At 52.2% G+C, this 23,040-nt stretch overlaps 1 protein-coding gene across 2 annotated transcripts in view; it reads right to left on the bottom strand.

The window, feature by feature from the left end:
• Window positions 1-5,723: 5,723 nt before the first annotated feature.
• The window catches only part of KAZN (kazrin, periplakin interacting protein), an 81,365-nt gene continuing 64,048 nt past the window's right edge, over window positions 5,724-23,040 (bottom strand). For both annotated transcript variants that reach the window (XM_063417031.1, XM_063417030.1), the window contains exons 2-8: window positions 17,316-17,507; window positions 10,498-10,634; window positions 9,954-10,124; window positions 9,475-9,664; window positions 8,606-8,736; window positions 8,337-8,387; window positions 5,724-7,727 (exon numbers count right to left, since the gene is read on the bottom strand). In XM_063417031.1, coding sequence (XP_063273101.1) covers window positions 7,560-7,727; window positions 8,337-8,387; window positions 8,606-8,736; window positions 9,475-9,664; window positions 9,954-10,124; window positions 10,498-10,634; window positions 17,316-17,507 — 1,040 coding nt within the window. In that variant the 3' untranslated portion in view covers window positions 5,724-7,559. The remainder of the gene's footprint in view (window positions 7,728-8,336; window positions 8,388-8,605; window positions 8,737-9,474; window positions 9,665-9,953; window positions 10,125-10,497; window positions 10,635-17,315; window positions 17,508-23,040) is intronic.

Genomic DNA, 23,040 nt, shown 5'->3' with positions numbered 1-23,040 from the left:
TGCCGAAAACACCCCACGAACCGCCGGGGAGACCCCCAAAGCAGGCGTGGGTCACACCGCGGATGCCGGTCGGGTCTCACCCTCGGAGCAGTTGCAGCCGCTGTTGATGAATCACAGCCCCGTCTCTGCTTTCAGTGAAACCCGGAATGGTTCGGGTTGCAATGGACTTTGGAGATCATCCCGTGCCACCCTGCCATGGCAGGGACACCTTCCACTGTCCCAGGTTGCTCCACACCTCATCCAGCCTGGCCTTGGACACTTTTGGGGATGGGACAGCCACAAATTCTCTGGGCAACCTGAGCCGGGGCCTCACCACCCTCCCGTGGGAAAATCCATTCCCAACACCTACTGAAAGTTTTAGTTTTTATTCTACAGTTTAAAACCCATCTTGCAATGGACCTGCTTTGTAAAACCGTGTTGTAGCAACGAGCGGAGCTTTTCCTCAACCAGTTCCAAGTTTTGTTTGCAGAAGCCCCATTTTGAGGAACTCCAATCCCTCAGGCTCGGCACTGCATTCAGCAGAGCAAAGCTACTCTTGCACTCACAGGGAGCCTGGAAAGTGCTTTTTTATCAGCCTGCTACCCTCTGTAAACATTCCCAGTTAACCACTCACGTGCTGGGAAGAGCCATTCCAGGCATGGCCCTCACCAGGGCTCCTGGCCACCCACCTTGGCCTCATAGCCAGACATTCCCATGGTTTCCAGACTGAGCCACGGGGAGCAAAGCTGGGCTCTGGCAAACTCCAGTGCAGCTAACCCCGTGTCCAGTGTCCCCTCTGCTTGGCTGCCATCCCAGCAGCAAGCAGGACATGTTTTTCCAGGCTCGTCTCACACCCAGCTGTCACAATAAACACCACCAAGGACTCAAATCCTGCTAGAGATGATACTCAGGGTGGGTTTTTTTCCTGATCCAAGCGAAAAAGCTGCATCACTATGCTGCTGGGACAGTTTTTCCTGTCCCTTGAGCCCTACGAGACCTTTTGAAGGCAAAAGCCATCGTGAACAAAACGAAACTTGGAGGCTTGTCACATCACCCAGCATGACTCAGCTCCACAGCCTTGCCTTGGGGCCACTGGTGGGAAAATACCAAAAATATTGGGAAATAGCCCCTGCTTCCCTGCATCTCTCCCTACCAGCACAGGCCCACATGGAGCTGATGACATTTTCTACTGACTCACCTGCCCCAGTGCACGGCAGCCTTACCTCCCCCTTCTAATCAAAGGGCAATTCCAGCCTTACCTCCCCCTTCTAATCAAAGGGCAATCCCAAGAGCTGTGCTATAAAAAGAAACAATTATTAAACATAACTGCGTATTTATTTGTTTTTCCCTTGGATGGATTGTTCTGCATTTTCCGGCTTGGCCACTGGCTCAGGCAAATTCGCCCCAGCTCAGGCGGATTTCCCCCTCTCCTTCTCCACTTCCTGTGCCAAATGCAAACCTGACATCCCAGGCAGCTCTGGCAGTCAGGAGACAAACCAGGGAATTGTTTTCTCTGTGAGGAAGTGGGGGGACATGCAGCTCACACAGTGACTGTCACCGATCCGGCGCAGCTCCGTGCCCCAGCCAGGTCACCCCCTGCACAGGCCCTGGGGCCAGGCACAGAGGGGACATTCATAACGAGGTTTCTCAGGTTCCCACTCCACAAAGCTGAATATTGGCCAGGAATGGGCTTTTCAGTGGCAGTGGAGCAGGGTCAAAGGAGGGGGGCTTGCCTTCACCTCTTGGATGGCTGCTAAAGCACCTGCCTGTCCCTGACATCCCTACATACCTGTGGGATAATGAATTCACATCCACCCCTTGGGCTCATTTCCCTTTCCAGCTCTGCAGCCATCCCAATGTGGGGATTTATCTCTGGCAGCTCAAATCCTCCCCCTGCAAACACTCCCTGGCCAGTCCAGGGTGATTATCCAGCCAGGGATGCAGGGTACAGAGCACAGGAATGCCAAAGGGGAAACTGGAGCCCCATCAGAGCCACCAGCAGGCAACAAAAGGGCCTTTCAGAGGGGCATCTGATGCCCTGCTACGTGCAGAGGTGCCAAGGCTCACGTTAACCTGCCTTAGAAATTGCTCACTGGCACATTTCCCTGCTTTTTCCTGCTCAAAGGTGCTCAACATCTATGTTAAAGTCACCAGGGGAAGCCTGGCCATGTTTCTGGATTCCTCCAAAATTTCCCAACAGTGAGCCAAAAGCACAGTTTTGAGTGACTCCTGGACACCCTCAGCTGAAAGAGGGAAAGCCCATCCCATCCCTGGGAGTCAGGGCAGCAGAGCCACCAGGCTGCACATTTACATTATGCTGTAATATTATTATATCGTAAAGCCATGGAGTGGTAGGACAAGGGGAAATGGAATCAAACTGGTGGAGTGTAGATCTAGGTTAGATATGAGGAAGAAATTCTTCCTTGTGAGGGTGGTGAGGCCCCGGCACAGGTTGTTCACAGAAGCTGTGGCTGCTCCATCCCTGGAAGTGTCCAAGGCCAGGCTGGATGAGGTTTAGAGCAAGCTGGGATAGTGGGAGGTGTCCCTACCCATGGCAGGGGTGGGATGAGATGGTCTCCAAGGTCTGTTCCTATCCAAACTAATCGGTGATTTGATAATTAATAGAGTTAACAGCTAATTAACACCAGAAATATTACACACACACACACATATATATAAATATAGTGTATAATGGAACATGGCAGGGCCCCAGCTTTGCCCCCAGGATGAAAAGCCATCCCAGCCTGCTCCGTGAAGGGCTCCCTCAGATCCCATTCCCAGCCCACACACGCTGCTCTAGACTTTTCTCTCTCCTCCTCATGCCTCAGTTTCTGCACCCCAATTTAGAGTCCCTGCGGGGCTGCAGGCTGGGAACCTGCCATGCAAGTGGGAAAGAGGAAAGGCAGGCACTTGGGAGGGGTTTCTGCCCGCTGCCGGTGGGAGGGCGGGACCTGCCAGCATCTCCCGCGGGGTGAGGATCCGGTGTCCCCGGGGCTGCGGGACCCGGCGGTTCCAGTACAACCAGTTCAGCCACTGGGCCAGGTCACCGTCCCCGCTTCAAGCACACGCACGTCTGCAGCTGGAAAGCAGAGTAAATAAAGCTCTGTGTTCACAGTAATGACAATAATTCACCTGCTGCTTCCTCCTGCAGCTGCTCCGGGGTTGCTGCATCCCACGGGTGAAGCTCTGGCCGGGGCAGGATTTGGGAACAGGAGAGCCAGGGCTGGAGGAGAACACGGCTGGAAGGGAAGAGCTACGGTGCAGCTGGGTATTTAAAAGAGCTGAGCAGAGATTAACGTGGCTTTTCAAAATTAGGATCAGATGGTGAATGAGGGCTGGTGCCCAAGAACAGGAAAAAGCTGGGAAATGAATCATTAGCAGGGATAAAACTCCAAGGAAACCTCCTTACCTGGCTGTGAGGCCTTGTCACAGCTCCAGTGTCCCTGAGTGGAGCGTGGCCGCTCGGTCTGTGCTCGGCTGGTGCTCGTGGCCGTGTCAGGGCAGGGCACTGGGAAGGTGAAGAGAGGCTGGAGCGGGGCCAGCTGCAGGGACAGAGGCACAGCAGGATGTCCCAAAGGATGCTGCAGTGAGGGATGTGTCAGGCACTGCTGCATCCCCTGGGCTGCACAGGCGAGGGCTCGAAGACGCTTCCAGTGCTGGCTTTGAACACACAAAGCAGCACCAGTGGAAAACTCCTGCAGGGAAAACACTGAAAACAGGTGAATTAATGACAGGCACATTCCCAGATGTTCAGCAGTCCTGAGCAATAAAGCAGCAGCCCTTGACACCAGCTTTTGGGGAGATACCACCATCACACACACTCTGTGACTGACCCCGTGCCAGACCTCATCAACCCCCTGATGATTTATTCAGCTCTTTGGGGTGCATCAGTTTAGCTCCTTGTCACCAAAAATCCAGCCCAGGGAGATCGCAGATAAAACTCTGGGGTGAGTCAGTACAGAGGCAGGAAATGTCCCAGACTCACCCCTGTTTCCCTGCTGTGACCTCTCAACCCCATTCCTGATCCACAGGTCACCAGTGCGAGGCTGTGGCACGGCAGGTAAACCCAGTTTCTGCTGTAATGTCACCCAGAGGTGATGCCAGGACCAGCACAGCCGGGTTTCACACCAGGACAGGGTGCTGGGGACACGGGGTGTCCCCTCTGCGGGGTACCCTGGCCTGTGCCCCGACGTGGCGCTGGGACATTTGCCTTTCTCAGTCTAAAGTCCTCCAAAGCCAGAGAAAAGGCTCCTGTGAGTGCGTGCACAGCAACGCGTGCGGTGCAAAGTGCAGCAGCGCGGGCGAGTCACACCTAAAACAAACACCCGGGAGCTCGGGGAGTGCTCACACGGTGGCAGCAGCGCAGCACGGCGGGGAGGCAGCAGGGATGGGGTTGATCCGAGGGATGCAGCAGGGATGGGGCTGATGCAAAGGATGCAGCAGGGATAGGGATGATCCGAGGGATGCAGCAGGGATGGGGCTGATGCGAGGGATGCAGCAGGGATGGGGCTGATCCGAGGGATGCAGCAGGGATGAGGCTGATGAGGAGGATGCAGCAGGGATGGGGCTGATGCCAGGGGGATGCAGCAGGGATGAGGCTCCTGCAGCCTCCCCTGCCAGGGAAGAGCAGGTCAGGGGGACAAGGCCACCAAGACAGCCACCCCTCAGCCCAGGACACCATGGACACAGAGTGTGGCCCCTCTGCTCACCAGGGCTCTGGTGCAGGAGGTGACCTCTGTGTCACCCTGCACAGGGTCTGGCATGGTTCCCATGGCACAGGGGCAGAGGCCTTCCCAGGACTGGTGTGGCACTGACACATTCCTGGCTCCCAAAGGGCCCCCAAAACTTTTAAAACCACAGATGGGATGGATGAGCACCCGCACCCCATCCTATGCACAAAGGACAACACCAGATCTCAGCAGGGAACTGCTTCAAGCACAGCAAACCCCACCATGGGCTGTGCCAGCTCGTTTGCTGTGCTCAGCAGTTGCCCTTTAATGCCTCCTGTAGTTCCCATTAATGCTGGATTCCAGCTGCAGGTGACAGAACTGGAGAGCCAGCTGGCTTCTCCTGAGTTTTTTCTGTTTTCCTTTGCTCCAGCTCTCCCCATTTCAGACTGTGGTGGCTCTTACCTGCTCTGCAGCTGCTCCCAAACACAGGAGGCTGTTCCTATTAGCAAACAAAGAAGGAAAGGTTGATTTCTTGATCTGTACCCCAATTATGGGCTTGAAACTCATTGCAGGTTGCATTTGCTCCAGTCTGCAAAACAGCCATTGACCCCAAACAGCATCAGGCCCCACTGGAAGTGCTGGCACAGCCCTACAGGTGACCAATGTCACCTGAATGATATTAACAATAAGAATTTATCACCCTGTACATTGATAATTTATCCAGTTGGAGCACAGCACTCTCTGATTTCTCCATCCCTTCTGCTGTTCTTGGTCCTTCTCATTATATTTTCCATATGCAAATGGGACATCTCCTGGCTGTCCTTACTTACCTTAAACCCTTGAAATCCCCATTTCATAGGGATGCAGACAGTTCCAGGCTCCTGCCAGCATTATTGCATCCAGGAGCAGGCATCTGGATGGGAGCTGGTCCTGGGAAAAACTGGCTCAGCCTTCTCCTGAATCCTCCCATCACCTCGCAGCCCCCAAAAATCAGGATGTCCTGCACCCTGGTGCCACGACAGAGATGCCAACACCTGTCCAGGCTCTCCAATTAAACCACATGGAGTTCATCCATACTTTAAAATAAGCTTTATTTAGATCTTTTATAATTTTATATTTGCATCCATGCCTTCAAGGATTCTCCCCCGCTCACAGGGGGAAAAGTTAAATCTAATGTTACCCATAATTCATATGCTATTTAGCAAAGTTCTCTTTTAAATAAATCATCCTCTTAGTAATTTTTAGAATTACTTCCTAATTTACAAAAAAGCTGAAATGCAAAGGAAACTACTTGATAACAAGGAGATCGCTCATCTGTTCTGGTGGTTTAGAGTTTAAATTATAAAAAACGCAAGAAGAACAAAAAAAAACACAACAACCCCCCCAAAAAAACCCCAACAAAATGTATAAAATGCTTCTCTGCAGAGAAAAGATGCCATGGGGCATCCCAGGAGATCCCAGGTCCCTCTGTCACCCCCTCCATGGCCTCTCTGCATCATCCCTTGGAATGGAACACAGCGTGAGGGCATCGGTTTAGTTCGGCGATTTAAGACAAAATACCCTTTTTTCTTTTCAACCAGGGCGCACGTTTCGGAATTAAGAAAAATAATACACTATTATAGTTCATTAAATAAATCTTAATACATTTTTTTTAAGAGCTTAAAATTATACTGTAAGCATTAAAGCATAAGGTACTTATCTTGGCATAAGCAGAGCGCGGCACGTGTTAGTGGAGAGGGGAAGCGGCCGCCACGCTGGGGGGGTGGTTTGGGGGCATTTCCAAGGGATTTGGAAAAACAAGCTCCACTTGTGCTTCCAAATCACCCCAGAGCCAGAAAAACCTCCCTGGTGGGGACTCGTACCGATTTCCCCAGCCCCCTGCGACGGCAGGAACACCCCAGGCTGGAGCGGGGTGGCTGGGGAATATCTTGGGGAATGGGATATCTCGGGATATCACCTTTCCCCTGCTCCCAGCTCGTGCCGGATCCCCCTCAATTTTACTTGAAGCAAAGGGTGAGCCCCCCCAAAAAAAGCAGGGAAAAACCAACAGGCAAAGCTCCCACCAGCTTGCCCCCGTCTGATTTCCCGGCACGAGTTTAGGTTTGCGTTTTCCAAGGCGTTAAGTGCTCCTGGGGCAGCGGAGGGAGCCCGGGCTGGGGGGTTCACAGCCCCAATCCCCCCCCGACAGCGACTTCCCAGGACAGTACAGTACAAACACCCCCTTCCTCCTCCCCGCCCCATCCCAACCGACGTGGAAAAATATAAAAATCCCAAAACTTCTGCAATAATTTAGTTAGAATAGCTCCTCTGGGTTTGTGCAAATAAATTAAAACAACTAAAAAGGAACGTTAAAACACTTATTTCCAGACCGGCAGGCGTAACAACCAGCCTGGGCTGCCTCCACGGGGCTCGGCCAGGAAGACATCACAGCGAAGGAGATTTTCTTGCTGTTGTTTTTGTGTGTTTTCTCTCTAAGATCCCTCAGCTGGGCAGGTCCTTCGTCCCCAAGCGAGGACATCCCGCAGGCTGGGCTCCGGAAAACAGCGGGTTTCGGACAAGAGACGTCACAAGCACAAAGTGCACAATATTTCTCATATTTACAGAGACACAGCAGTCCTTCAAGTTTCAAGTTTTGTCAAAAGAACAAGAAAAAAAAGAACAACAAAAAAACCCCTCCCCAAACAAGAAAAAAAAAACCCTACCCAAACTGACAAACTGAAGCGACAACAAAGGAGTTATCAGGTCGGAAAAAACAAAACAAAACAAAAACATGGAAAAAAAGAGGGAAAAAACTGAAGTTACGACACAGCTGCATCGCTCCCAAGACAACAGGTAACACGTCCACGGGTGGGCCGGGGCTGTGGGGTGTGGGATATGTACATGTGCAGGGTCGGAGGGGCTCCGGCGCCGTCACCAGTCCGCGTCCTCCTCGATGTAGTAGTCGGGGGCCGTCCCGTCGAAGAGGCCGGGATCGAGGGACTTGCGCTGCTTCCCCCGGGCAAACACCCTGGAGATGGAGCCAAAGCCCATCTTCTCTTTCTTCTTTTTCCGTTTTTGGTCTTCCAGGTCTTCTAGAGACTGTGGGAGGAGAAGACACAAGTTTGGGTATCCAACTTTACCACTTTCCCCTTCACTCACATCAAGGATGATGGACCGTGCGGTCCCAGTCTCAAAAAATTTAGGTACGGGTCCCAAAAAATATTTGCATCCAGATCCCACAAAGTATTTTCATCCAGGTCCAAAGTAATGTTAAGATCCTGGACTGAAATACAATAATATTCCTGAAACCTGTGTGGGGGAATTGGCAGTGAAACTGGGCCCCCTCTCCACAGTTCTGGGATTTTGGCCTCTTTAATTCAACTGGATCAGGATTCCAGCTCTGGGAATAAATAGTCAGAGCATCTGTCTGGATTGCAAAAGTATCCCAATGTTTTAAAGCCAAATACAGAAGAATAACAGGCTTTGGTTAGACCTTATAAAAATCAACATTGCAATAAGCCTGAGCTCAGTGTGCCTATGGCATTACCTGGGCTTTGGGGTAAATTATGGGAATATGAGACAAGCCAGACTTAAAATTCAGGATGACTTCCATTCATCTTAAATTGCTGCCTCTGACCCACCACCCCCAAGAACATTCTAGCACAGGAAGGGTCTCACAAGCAGGATTTGAGAGGATTTGTGCCCCACCTGTACGATTGGATTGTGCAAGTTCTTCTGTACCGGTCCAGGACTGTCCCCCTACGGCACAAGGAGATGGATCCACTGAATCAACCCTGACACAGCCCAAGGGCAAAAGGCAGCGTTTGTGCAGCTGAACTGCAGTGGGGCTGGGATAAACCCCAGGAATAAACCCCAGCCGAGCCCCGAGGTTCCCCCCACTCCAAACCCAGGGCTGTTTTGGGAAGCAGAGACCCCACAGAATCCCCCGAGCATCCCAGGGCAGCCCAGGCTCTTACGTTGCAGAGCGAGTGCGTTCGGTGCCGGGGGGAGTTGATGTCGCTGGGCGTGGACGATCGGTCGCCCTCGGCCGCGGAGGCGTCGGAGATGATGGACGGCTGCCGGGAATGGCAGGGGCTCACTCTGACCGCTGGGGGGCAGCGGGGAAAGCGGGAATTAACACCAGCAAGGAAAAAAGATGCACTTTCCTGCCTGTAGCGATGTATCTGAACAGCTTGGGTCATAATGTGCAACCCAGCTTTAGTTAGTCTTATCAGAACTCTCAGGAGTTTGTCAAGGTTACTGAGACAGGAAACAGCGCTAAACAGCAGCTCCTATCGCTGCCCATCCTCCAAGGGGCAGCTCACACCCTGGAAAAGGAGGTTTGGGAGCAAAACTGCAGCCTCAGCCTCGGGGCCTGGTGCAGGAAAAGCTGCTGCTCCCTTTCCAGGATACATAAACCACAATTGGTTTATTTTTAGCAGTGAGGTGGATTCCAGAGCGCTCCCATGAGTGCAGGGCAGGGCTCCCTGAGCGTCCCCTGCCAGCTCAGGGATGCTGTGTCAGGATGAGGGGCCGGGGCAAGAAGAGCCTGAGGAACAGAATACCAAGGGTGCAAGAGCCAGATAAGGGAGGCCCGAGGTGATGATGGACTGTGACCAATCACGTGCCCTGAGGGATGCGTGCTAAACGTGTGGACAATATAGGATGTGTAATAAATGTGTGAACAGTTGACTTAGAATGAATAAAACCAGCTTAATGCAAACAATAAACTCCTTCTGCTGGTTGGTAACCCAGAGGTCCTGAACTCCCACGAACAACAGATCTGGGGAGGAGTGGTTCTGACCATCTCCCCTCCTCCCCAGCAGGGGTTTGTCCCGGTGCCCACCTTGCCGGTCCGCCGAGTGCTGGGGGTGTGAGTGGTAGAGGGTCTGCTGGCTCTGCCGGATGGCGGCGGTCAGCGGCAGGTCCGCCTGCATCACCCACTCCTGGTTGCCGTTCAGCACCGTCTCGCCCGGCATGGCCAGGGAGTGGCGCTTGGGCACGTCCTTGGTCAGCGTAGCCAGGGACTGCTTGGCCTGGGGAAGGACATTGAGGTGGTGGTGATGAGGTGGGGAAACCACATGAGCATCTCCCCGAGCAGCAAGACGAGCAGCGACACGCTGCACACCAAACCCAGCCTCCCCTGGGAAAGCAAAGATCCCAACTGCACCGCTCCCCGTGCCAGGGATATCAAGTTATTTTTAAGTGATGTTCCCTGTGCCAAGGATATCAAGCTCCTTTTGAGATGAAATATTTTCCTCTCAGTATTGCAGCAGTGCAACCACTGCAGCAAACGCTCAGATCTGTATTAATGACCCAGCTCACCATGGCCAGCTCGGCCTCCAGCTCCTTCATGCGGTTGTCCTTCAGGTCGAGCTGGGAGCGCAGGGCGCTGGCGTGGTCCGTGGCCTCCTTGGCCTGCCGCCGCAGCTCCCACTTCTCCCGCTCCAGCAGGTCCTTCTCCTTCGCCAGGGCCTTCACCGCGTCCTCGCTCTCCTGCCGGGACAGGGGGTGCCCATCAGGAAGGGAAAATCCACGTGCCACTAAAAACCCCTCTGTCACAACCCCCTCGGGGACCACCCCACCATGAGCTGTATCTTCAGCTGTCACAAGAGCTCTCGGCTGGCAGGAATGTCAACCCTTTTTGGGGAGATCCAGAATGCAGCCGGTCCCCAAAAAGAAATACTCACTGTACACCTGCTTAAAATTACATCCAATTCCCCAGGTTTGGCTCTATTTCCTCCAGCATTTATTTAACCATAACCTGCTGCAGTCCATCCCATCTCCAGCAAGAGTCCAGCTGGGGCTTTAGAGGGATTTTGCCAGGTTACAAACCAGGTTTCCCCACGGTGCCGGGCTCTGCACTCACTTTCCTGTGCTGCTCGTAGTTGCGGATGAAGTCGCGCAGCTGCTCCTCGCGGCTCTCCAGCGTGGCGTACAGCTGCTGCATCTGGCTCACCAGGTCTGTCTTCTCCCCCTTCAAGCGCTTGCGGTCGGCCTTCATGGCTGTGGGAGAGAGGGTGACTCCAGCACAGGAGGCACGGCAGCCCCTTGACTCCATCTCTTTTGTTTTTCAAGGAAAAAGCAGCAAAATGACAATCCCAGGGGCTGGGCTGGGAGGAGATGCACAATTCACCCCTCAAAATGCCCAGCACGTCACCACAGCAGCTCCTCAGCGCTGCCCATCCTCCAAGGGGCAGCTCACACCCTGGAAAAGGAGGTTTGGGAGCAAAACTGCAGCCTCAGCCTCAGGGCCTGGTGCAGGAAAAGCTGCTGCTCCCTTTCCAGGATAAATAAACCACAATTAGTTTATTTTTAGCAGTGAGGCGGATTCCGGAGCGCTCCCATGAGCACAGGGCACGGCCCCTGAGTGTCCCCTCTCAGGATGAGAGGATGGAGCAGGTGAGAGGAGAAAAAGATGGAAGAAAAATCAGACTAAATGCTGGAGAAAGAGGGAGATGCTTAGGACTGTAGAGATTTTTATCTGTTCAAATCCAAGAGATGAAACTCTTTGGACCAACTATTCTGCCATTAAGCATTGGAGATAAATCAGAACACCAAAAACCAGACAATGAGGTAGGAAATGCTGCAAGAAGTCACATTGTCCTGTGACAAGGAGCTCTTGGGAGTCTTCCTTGCCCACTTCAATGAACATGACTCCTCCTGGGACAACTCAGCCTCTTCTGACACCAGGACTTCCCTTACTTTTTTCCCATTTTAGGAAATTACTACAGAAACCCTCTAAAAACAATCACAGCCACACCCATGTCTTTGAAAAAGCCCTTTCCCACTGCCTGTGTGTACTTAACCACCACCTTCCCCTGCCCAATTCCTTCACAGGAACTAAAAACTTGCTAAAAAAGAAAAATTAATGAGAAGTTGACTGAACCATACTGGGGTGAGCTCCAGACCCCACAGACACATATATATCTACATATGTAAAATTTAATTTCCTCAAGGATACTGGGAGGCTCTCATAAAAGTTGAAGTCACATTTGCCAATCTCTGATGCTGGAGGAGACAAAAGAATCCTAATGAATTTAATTAAATTGTGAGTCCCCTACAGCATACAAACTCCTTTAATTAGTGGCAGTGTTCATGGCCCTTAAAGATTTACAGAAAACACTTAATCACTTGCCAATAAAAAAAAAGAGAAAATGCTCTGAAGTACTATTAGAAGAAGGGTAACTATGTCCCAACATTGAATATGCATTGATATACTAATATTTACCAATATTTATGCCCATGTATCGGAATTAAAAGAGGATTATGAGGTTTGGGTATTGAAAAAGCAGAATTTTCCTATTAACCCAACAGGACAAGTTACCATTTGTTGCATTTCATATTTGAGAGATTTGCTGAAATTAACACACTTTCTTTGCTCTCCTCTATTACTCTCCTTCCTCCAAGAATGATTAGCTCCTAAGCTTAAATAAGATTTATCAGTCATTTGAGAACTTCATTCCGAACCAAATTAACAGGAAATTAATTGAAAAAGGCAGGAGAAAAATAAAAAGTGAGGCAGAAGTGAGCTGTGAGGGCTGCCAGAAGCTCCTGGACTGAGCCCCACTTGCTGCAGCAGCTTAATTCATCCTTAGCAAACAAGCCCAGCTAATTACTCAGTCGGGGAAAACGAGCCTTTGCAATCCATGGCCAGCCAAGGAGGGATAAAGCAGATTTTCCCTGGCTATCGGGGCCATCTGAGGAGGTGAAATGGCTTTTCCCTTTAATCTGATGATCCAGGGCCAAGTTTCTGTATCCCAAACCCCCACAAGTATCCAAATAAACTCCCCCACCCCACAGGCACGGTGGGCTCTGGCCAAACCCCTGACCTCTCCATAAACCCAAGAAAAGAAGCAAGAAATCCTAAACCCAGGCCATGAGTGGAAAGTACTTCTCTTACTTGCATTATTAATTTTCCCCTCCCTCCCAAAGCACACGGCAGAAGGGGAGGGGGGACCCAGCAGCCCCCCTTGGACTCGGCAGCTCAGCACCGGCCTTGGCAGCAAGGGCTGGGGGAGGTGGGGTGGGATGGGCTGGGTGAATCCCCCCAGCTCTCAGCACCATCCCCACCTGCCCCAGCCCACCCTGCCCTCCTGTTACCTGAGCTCCACCTCTGCCACTCGATCCTGCCCTGGCTCCTTTGGGAGAAGAATGATGGACACAGAGACGGAACGGGACCGGCTCTGCGCTGGGCTCCTCCAGCAGCCAAAACAATTCCAAATCCACCCCTCAGTGCCTTTTATTCCCAGATCTGTGTGAGGAGCCAAAATCCAGCTGCTCCACTGGAGAGGCACAGCCCTGCCTGGGCCAGCAGCAGGGCTGGGACCACCCAGCAATGCCACCACTGGAAGTGTCACCACCCCGTGGCCCCAGTCTGATCTCATCATCCGACAGCCTCCAGCTGGGAATGAGCTCCTGTATCCCAAACCCAGGCATCTCCCCCCAGCATGGGGGCTGCTCTGAACTCTGCCTTCCCTCTTTGCAATTAACAGTATCAGATTAATGAGATATCAACTACAGAACATCCTGACATGGAAGGGACCCACAAGGATGACTGACACCCAACCCCTGGCCCTATGAGATGGAGGCTCCACCATCCAGCTGAGGTTCCCTTGGAGGGCATACAAGTAATAATTAGTTTGACTACCTTGATAATGTGATATTAGATGAAAATTTAGTGTTTGAACCATAGAAGCAGCATCTCTGCCCAGTTTCACCCTCCTGGGATGAGGCAGCAATGTCCAGACACACACTGGGGCATGGGCAGAAGATGCAGCACACCCTTGAATTCCAAAGAGCAGCTTCCCATGACTCCCATCCACTTCCAAGTCCTTCTCTCACCCCACACAATGTGAATTTTCATGCCAGGAAAAGAATCAGAGCTGACTTTATCACTAACTGAATCACACACTTATTTCCAGTGCAGGGAAGGGCATCCTCGGGGAGCAGGGCTGCAACCCCAGGGATGCCCCGTGCAACAGCAATGTGCAAACCCTTCCTGTCCCATTAACATTTACTTAATTTCTCCTGTTTCTTCCTCGCAGCCATGAAATCTGATATTGTCACCATGACTAACCCATAAAATCAGGACTGCAGTGCTGCTCCTTGCTTTGCAATTAAAGAGGCACGTGTGGTCCCTGGGGCAGCTGTCACCATCAGGAAGATCTTGGTATTGAAAACATCGATGTTCCGTGGGGTCAAGCAGAGCCAGCACCCACTCCTGGGTGTGTGGAGGTATGGAGCAGGCAGGAAATTGGAGCCCAATGGCAAATTTCAGGAAAAAGTTAGGAGAGGCAATTCTCCTTGGGGGAGTTTACCTGGTAACAGCCAAGGGCTTTCCAAACCTGACCCAGCAGTCAACAAGATGGTGAATGACTTCTGAACACTTCAGGTGGGTCTTCAAAGGAGAACAACAGGGTTTCTGTAGAGATCCATGTCCTTACAGTGGAGATGGCTTCCTTGGCTGGGACATCCATCTGCCAGGACATCCATCCAGTGGGACACCCAGCTGCCAGGACATCCATCCAGTGGGACACCCAGCTGCCAGGACATCCATCCAGTGGGACACCCAGCTGCCAGGTCACACATCCTCTGGGAGATCCATCTGATGCAACCCCCATCTCCTGGGTCATCCATCCACTGGAATATCTGTCCACCCATTTCTTTGCTACCCACCCCTCGCTGCAGCAAGTTGAAGCTGCTCTGGATCTCTGTAGGAGGCTTTCCCCAGCCCAAATATTATTCCTGGGGAGTCACAGCTTTGAGCTGAAGGTGAGGGAGGGAGAAAACCAGGCTACAGCCCATTTGTGGAGCAGACATGAAGCTGGTTCACGCCTTTCCAAGCAGCAGGGAAAGCCAGCCTGAGGTTTCCACCCTGGCACTCAAAAGGGAAACAAACCAGGTTTGCTCTCTGTGTGATAATCCCGCAGGCAAGCTCCAGCATATTGGACAAACCTTCCCAGAAATGGGGTTCCTGCCATTAGCCCACACGCTCACGGATGTCACCCAGCCAAGAGGCTCCTGGAGTCCCCCAGGCGCTTGGGCACAGTCCCTGCCCACAGCAGGACCAGCAGTAATAAAGCTGTCTGCAACTTCTCCCATCAGGGACTTCCACAGCACAAATCCAGACCACATCCACACCTTTCCAGCCAGGGGGAAATAATAACTGCACTAATACTGGAAGAACAATTCAGAGTCCCAGCCGTGGCAGGAGAGGAGAGGGCAGGAGGACGTAGCACTATGGGATTTTAATTGGATGTTAATGGATTAAAAAAAGTGCAAGAGATGGAATTAGCCCAGGAAAAAGTGGAATAAAGATGCACAAAGCACATGCTGACAGAAATAAAGAAGCTGGCTGAGTTGCTCTTGCAGAGTGCCCTGTGCTGGGCCAGGTCCCTGCTCCCAACCTCCAGAGCAAGGATTTGTTAGCCCAGCACAGGGAAGATGCAGCACAGGCTTATCAGCTTCACCCCTGTGCCAAATGCTGCTGGAAGGGCTGGAAATGCACCTCCAAAGGGGGGCAATGACCCCACCCTCCATGGAGACCATCACAATCCAAACCCTGTGTGGATGTGCAAAATAAAAACTGCTGGAGCCCCTGACCAGCAAAGCCTCTCTGCTTCCCTCTGCAGCATGTCCTGGCAAGCCAAGATCCATCTGAACCAGCTGTGCTGCACTTCCAGGCTCAGAGCCAGCAACGATGACAGATTTCCATATAATTTATCTGCTAATGACATTCCACAGGAGCCACCGTGGATCGTGGGCTGCTGCAGGCACAGGGATGCTGCTGCTGGACCTGGAGCAACCTTTGGTGAGGATGTGGGACTGGGGATGCAGGAATGCAGGCTGTGAGGAGGAGCTGCTCGTGGGAGATGCTCTGGCTGCAGGAGGACACAAATCTGACACAGATCCCTAAATTACAGCACAGCATGGCCAAGTTTCCCTGTGCTCCTGGCACGGCCTTATCCTGCAGTTCCTTACTACAGAGCCACAGCCTCCCTGGTGTGTCCATCAGCAGATCCATCTCCCCTGGCAGAACCAGTCACCAGACACCGTTTTCCCTCCATTTTTGGCTCCGTTTCCCTCTGGACAATTTTTCATGGAAAGGAAAAAGGATTTTTTTTTTCCCCTTGCAGCTGCTGATCTCGTTTTCAAGTTATCCATCTCAGTCACTGCCAAGCCTGCTCTGCTGCCCAGAGCCTCCAGCCCAGATCCAGCCTGGATAACTTTCCCAAAAACCACAGAAGCTTCTTAATATTGCAGGACAGGGAATGAGCATCAATTGAAAAAAAGCTTCTTGCTATGTGCCCATCCAAGTGCCAACTGAGATTCTCTCTTCCTAGCCACCACACCTGCAGACAAGTCCTGAAAAACCAAGCTCAGAGGCTTGAATATTGGCAAATAAAAGCCTAATGAGACCCCAATATTATATTCCTTAAATACTCACAATTTTCAAGCCAAACTCACTTTTTCTCTGGACTATCCTCCACAGAAGCACATACAACCTCACTGCAGCTTCTGAGATGACTTCTTACTCTTTTTTTTTTCTTTGTAACTAGTATTATAACAGTTCTGTGTTTCTGCATTTTGCATTTATCAGTACTTCCCTCCCTGCCCCATCCACACGGAGCAAATATTCCCTAATTACGTTTTTTCTCCTCCAATTACAGCTCTATAAACCCTGAGCATTTCCTGCTGCCTTGAGGCTGCACTGGTGGTGTGGGGGGAGGCAGGATTTTGGAGCTATTTTGGCTGCTGCTGATATACAGGGATGTTTTTGTACATCACAGAGCGACAGCAGAATTTTCTGAAGTCCTTTCCCCAAACACTGACTCAGCCCATTTCCCTGTGCCTCCGAGCATCTCAGCATCCTGGGCAGGGGGAGATGCAGAGGCCCCACAGCTCCCCACGTGCCGCTCAGCCTGTGAGCCTGAAAACTTTTGACAGCTTCTCCTCATAATCCGCAAACACGAGCTGACAAGTGCAAGTTACACTCGCTATGCTGGGGATTTGAGATGATATTTAGAGCCAGAGCAGCGCTGCCAGGGTTTGACGAGCGAGAGCCTTCCCTGCTCAGGATCATCCCCCGGCCCCAGCTAACAAACCATCCTGCCTGCATTTATTGTCAGCTTGGTTTTAGAGTGGAAAAGCTGCGATGTTGTGTTTTGTTCCACTCACCCCAGTCCCAGGGCTTGCTGTGGTGGTGAGGAGGGGAGAGCAGAGCCCCGACTGCCACAAAAACCCCCAAAGGCAGGCATGAGGGAAGGAGGAGACCCTGCAGTCACCTGGAGATAGCTCCATGTGGGACAAGGAAAGCTGCAGTCACCATGGAACTCGCAGCTTCCCTCCTACAAGTCCGAGGGGCTCAAACCCAACCCAAACCCCACCTCCAGCTGCATTTCAGCTGCTGCCTTGGCCCTGCTCTACAGCTGTGGAGGAATTCTTTTGCAGTGCTGCAATCAGCCCTCACATCCCATTTCCCAGCCCACTGCTGCACCCCAGCCCTTCCCAGCTCCACACCAGCCCTTGCCAGGCCAGGAGAGCAGGGGGGTCCCTGCCAGGAGTGCCTGGTGAATGCCCTCTGCAGGGTCCAAGAAAAGGACAGCTTTCCTTTCCTCATTAATGAACTTTTTGGAAGCTGAGGGTGCCGGGGAGCGGCACATCAGAAGGAGGTGCAGCCCTTACCCTGCAGAGCCTCTTTGGCACGGGCCAGCTCCTGCTCCTTCTGCGCCAGCTGCACCTTCAGCTCGGTGGACGAGAGCACCTCGGGGGATTTGCTGCCGTGGCTCTCCTCCAGGTCCTTGGTCAGCATTTCCTTCATTTGCCGGAGCAGGTGGACCTCCTCCTGCAGCTGGGCCACCTCCTCCCGTAGCAGCGCTGGAGGAAGAGGAGACACAATGCGAGGAAGTGAGCGACGGCTCCCGGCACGGCCCCGGGCACGGCACGGCCCCGGGCACAGCCCCGGCTCCCGGCACGGCCCCGGCTCCCGGCACGGCCCCGGCTCCCGGCACGGCCCCGCTCCGGCACGGCCCCGCTCCGGCACGGCCCCCGTTCCCGGCACGGCTCCGCTCCCGGCCCCGCTCCCGGCACGGCCCCGGCTCCCGGCACGGCCCCGCTCCGGCACGGCCCCGCTCCCGGCACGGCCCCGGCTCCCGGCACGGCCCCGGCTCGGCCCCGGGCACGGCCCCGCTCCCGGCACGGCCCCGGCTCGGCCCCGGGCACGGCCCCGCTCCCGGCACGGCCCCGGGCACGGCACGGCCCCGTTCCCAGCACGGCTCCCGGCACGGCCCCGGCTCCCGGCACGGCCCCGGCTCCCGGCACGGCCCCGGCTCCCGGCACGGCCCCGCTCCCGGCACAGTCCCAGCTCCCGGCACGGCACGGTCCCGGGCACGGCACGGCACGGCCCCACTCCGGCATGGCCCCGCTCCAAACCCCAGCCCCTGCAAACTCCATCCCCGGGGAAATGCTGCCGGGCTGCCCCCCCTGCTCTGCACAGCCCAGCGCACCACGCTGGGACTGGAACAAGAGGAGGGTGGCACTAGGAAGGAGGTGGGGAGCCTCCCCTGCGTGATGGCTTTTGCATTCAAAAAATAAGAATAGATGTTAGTATGTGATAATAATAGTAAGAAGAAACAAAGAAGGACTTTCCTATCCAAACCACTCACTGACAGGGCTGGGCTCCAGCAGTGTCCTGAGCTCCCACACGTCTCAGTTCTGCCTCCAGCCACCCACGTGCTCAGGGCACACTCAACAAAACCACTCCGAGACTGGAAAAGGGAAGATGACGCTTCCATCCACAGCCCCAAATCCTGAATTTTGCAGATTTACACCCAGTGACTGCTCACTTCTCCAAGCAGCTACACTGCAGGAGCATCCTGGCAGAACCAGCTGGGATCCCCTCCACAGCAGACACCGGAGAAAAGCCACAGCACCACATTTCCTACAGCTGCACCCACTGTTTAGTGTAATAAAGTGCTTTTCTGCTATTTCCACATTGCACCCATCACCCTCATCCTGCAAAACACTTTCTGGCTGTGCAGGTGCCGCTGCAATCCTCCCTCCAAGTCTGGCTTTGCTTTCTCTCCCCTTTAAAAACAGGTGGAGAAAAGCCCTTTCACATCCCAAACTGGCTCCTTGGTTTCACAGAATTATGGAATGGTTTGGCTTAGAAGGGACCCTAAAGACCATCCAGTCCTATCCCCTGCCTTGGGCAAGGATAATTCCCACTAGAGCAGGTTGCTCCAAGCCCAGCCTGGCCTTGAACACTTCCAGGGATGGGACATCCACGTCCTCTTGGGTTGGCATCGTGGACACGGGGAGAAAAAATGATCCCATCAGCACACGCGTCACAGCCACCAGAAAAATGAAACAAAAACAAACCCCAAACACCTCCTCTCCAAACCACCGTGGCTGTGTCCTTTCCCCAGTGCCCCCGTGGAGCAGTGAGCCTGGAGGACAGCAACTGGCCATGGAACACAGGGGGTTTTCCCCTGATTCCTCCTGGGATCCCTCTCCATGTGCATGGGCTGTTTCCTTTCTGGCACCGAGGCCGGGAGGTGACGCCGGCGGCAGGACAGGGAGAGGCAGCTCCCCCCGGCAGCTGCACCAGGAAGGCATAAAATCTGCTGCACATACTTGAAATGCTTCCCCAATGAAAACTGGCAAGGCCCCATTCTGTAAATTATTTAGCAATAAAGTCACTAATGAGGAACAGTCGAGCTCCAGGCTGGGGGGTTTGGCGCAGCCCAAAGAGCTTTTCTTGAAATCCGTGCAAAAAGCAAGAACTGGAGGCAGCCAAGGCCAACAGGATCTTCCCCAGGGATGGGAGAAATGCAGTGTGTCCCCTCCAGCCCCTGGGAACCCTGAGAGGATGTGGAGGCTCACACATGGTGGAGTATTTAGTGTGCAAAACCCACTCAGCGCCTTCCCCAGCCACAAAAAGCCCCCTGCAGCCTCACAAAATACTCCTGGCTGCAACAAACTCCTTTTTGTTTTCCTCACTGATAAGTCATTTTCACCTTTCCTTACATGCCACTTAACTAAGAGCTATTCCTGGGAAAAAATAATTAACCAGCAGATGAGGATGGAGGCAGGGCAGCTTGCACTGATCCCCACAGATTCCTGCAAATTGCAGCATTTTGGTGGCAACCAAGAAAATCCCCACACAGTAGGAAGTGATGTGGGAAAGGGAGAGGGGAAACAAGACAGACAGGCCGGGGGGAATTCTGCAGCAAAGAATTCCAGAGGGGTCCTTGGGCATGGCCCAAGGTGCTGTAATGCACTGCCCAGTGCAGCTCTCCAAAAATGCACTGATCCCCTCTGGTCATGGTTAGAAACACTGAAAGAACTGAAAAGCATCTCTCCTCCGAAACAGGCAACAAGGGAATTTCATCCCCACTTCGTACTCAGCTCCTGATCCAGGCAGAAACTGCTGAAGGATTAAAATCTGAGATCTATGAGAAGCTACAGATGTAATCTGGAGAGAAGCATGCAGCAACACGCTCTCCACGCTGCCGGCTGCAAGCCAAAGCCCAGGGAGAATCTGAATTATTGATCAGCCATATATCCAAAATTCTTGCTTTTTTAGACATACAATTTGAGATGTACATATATATATGTATCTGTAGAAAAAAGGATTATTCTTTGCAATATATAGTTATTTGCTGCATATATATTATTATATATATGGCAAAGCCAAATCCGGGTTGAATATATATATATAAAATTGGAAAGCACAATCCATGCAGCCAGGGTTTGATAAGAAAATCCCTCTTTCCAACTCCCTCTCAGGGCTCCTGCCAATGTTATGGAATTTCAGACTGGTTTGGGTTGGAAGGGAACTTAAAGCTCATTTTGTTTCACCTCCTGCCATGGCAGGGACACCTTCCACTGTCCCAGGCTGCTCCAAGCCCTGTCCAACCTGGCCTTGGGCACTGCCAGGGATGGGGCAGCCACAAATTCTTTGGGCACACGCCTGTAATGACACTCACTTGTGTACAGGATTTCCAACTCTCCAATGCCTCCTCTGGTGTTCTGCTCACCTAAAATCACACCAATTTTCCCCCCTCAAAGCACTTTCCCACCAGCATGGAGGATCTCCTCTCCATCACTCTCCTCCAAGCTTCCATCCCACCTTTCCAGCACCTCCTGCTCTCAAGGGTCCTGTGGAGAAATCCCATGTTATTGGCATAATTTGCATTAAGAGACTCAGCTTGAGAGGGAAATTTTAGCTTCATTTTAAAACAGGGGGGAGAAACCCCCTGCTGCTCTGCCAAGTTCAAGTACCTAAATAAATGACCCGAAACACTCAGTTTGCAGGCAGCTCTTAGTGATCGTTACAGAAAAGTTCCAATAGCTGGGAAAACGGGGTCAATTATTCAGGAACCTCATTTCAGCCTCTATTTCTTCCACATACAGATGGCTGGGGGAGGATTTCCATGTAATTCCTATGAGCTGGATGGAGCTGTGCCTCTGCTTGAAGCTGCAAAGGAGTCTGAAGTGAGCATCAGCCCTCTCTAGCAGGGACCAGGGCTCAGTGCCCCTCACAGGGGACTCCACACAGCCCCCAACATGAAGCAAAAGCAATCAGAAGAGAGCATTTTTAAAGGCTTTTTGTTTGTTTGTTTTGCAGTTCACCCTTGTAAGCATCAGTGCATCAGGGTGCAAAGTTAAATCTGCCATTAGGAATCACCTCCTAAATGCAACAACCTCAAGGGAAAAAGCTTCCATAGCACTTTTCCCCCGATAATTTTATCCATTTAAAATGTTCCCTCCTCTTTTTAACCTTTTTTTTGGGAGGGGAGGGGACTTGGGTGCCTTCTGTAATTCCTGACTACTCAGAGGAGAAGGAGGTATTGCCTTGCATGGACAAGCCCCATCACTCATTCCAACCCCTTCCAAACGTGCTGCAAGTGGGCAGAGGTGAAACTAATGCAATTTTAACATTTCCCAGACCAACTGATGAAAACTACCATTCCCACTGAAATAATTGGCTGTTAATTATATTTTAGTTAATCACATTAAACTTCCATGACACTGTTGGATTCTGCATTCCTTATGCTTCAACCACTGATGGGTGTTAACAGACAACGTCAATGAGATTTATTTTTTTTCTTTTTAATTGTGGTGAACATCTCCAGGCAGCCTTTGGGGCTGAAGTTTCCACTCCTGCTCCTGCAAATCCCATTTTGGGCTCCTCTGGGCAGCAGACCAACCCTCCATGCAGCAGCAAAGCCTTTTACTGGCCTTGGAACAGGCATCACTTTAAAGACATCCATTTAAAAGCCTTTTTTTTTCCATGTAACTCAGCTGACACGATTGCTGTACACGCATTTCTGCCTTTGGAGGGGACATATTAAAAATGGATGCAGAACAAACGACAAGGCTTGTGTGGGTGAATCAGTATCTCAGGTGAAAGCTGCATTTTGTGAGTTTGACAGTGAGATGGTTTTTGCTTTGCTGGGCACAAGTCAAGGGTGTGTTTTTATCCAGAACATCAGCAGGATAAATATACATGTACACACACCTCTGTCCTAGGATGAGAAATGCCAGGGTCATAAATAACCTTATTAGGAAAAAAAAAAAAAAAGATTCAAGACTCAGGGGTGAGCTGGGTTTGTATTTTAAAGAGCATCTCATCACCTCTGATTTTCAAGTAGCTTCTCAGCTTGGGACTTCCCTCTTGCAAAGGTGCAGAAAGCTGGAGAGGGACTTGTGACAAGGAGGTGACAGGACAAGGGGGAATGGCTTCCCACTGTCAGAGGGCACAGTTAGATGGGATATTAGGAAGAAATTCCTGCCTGTGAGGGTGGGGAGGCCTGGCACAGGCTGCCCAGAGAAGCTGTGGCTGCCAGGTTGGACAGGGCTTGGAGCAGCCTGGGCTAGTGGCAGGAGTGGAAGGACGAGATGGGCTTTAAGGTGCCTTCAACCCAAACCATTTTTAAGAGGACCCAGCTACTTCCACTGCCCAGGACTTGCTGTGGCAAAGCCAACACATCCAGCCTCTCCCTTCAACACCAAAATGGACTCAAAACGAGCCCCTCTTCACCCCACAGCATCATCTCCTCAAGGGGATAAGCGCAAGAGCCTGACATTTGTAGATCACCCCTTCAGCCCTGCTGTGCATCCCAGGCACAGCCCTCAGTTCAGAGTCCGCAGCACGGTGCCACCTCAGAGGAGCTGTCAGCCACCCAGTGCTCCCTCCTGGATGGGTACCAGGACACTCAGCTGAGCCTTTTGGGTTAATAAAATGAAGTTTTGGCTTTGCACACTTATCTCTTGCTTTAAATTAAGCTTTTATTTCCACCCTGCGCTGTTGCTGCAATGCTCCGGGTGAGCTGTTGCACCTGGCCACCGACAATCCGTAAGAATTTCAGGGTAAAGCTTCCACCCAGTGAGAGCAAATCCCTGC

The sequence above is a fragment of the Prinia subflava genome, chromosome 21, assembly GCF_021018805.1.
Source record: "Prinia subflava isolate CZ2003 ecotype Zambia chromosome 21, Cam_Psub_1.2, whole genome shotgun sequence".
Taxonomy (NCBI): domain Eukaryota; kingdom Metazoa; phylum Chordata; class Aves; order Passeriformes; family Cisticolidae; genus Prinia; species Prinia subflava.
Note: the sequence above shows the minus strand (reverse complement) of the source record. Positions and strands in the feature narration are given on the sequence as shown.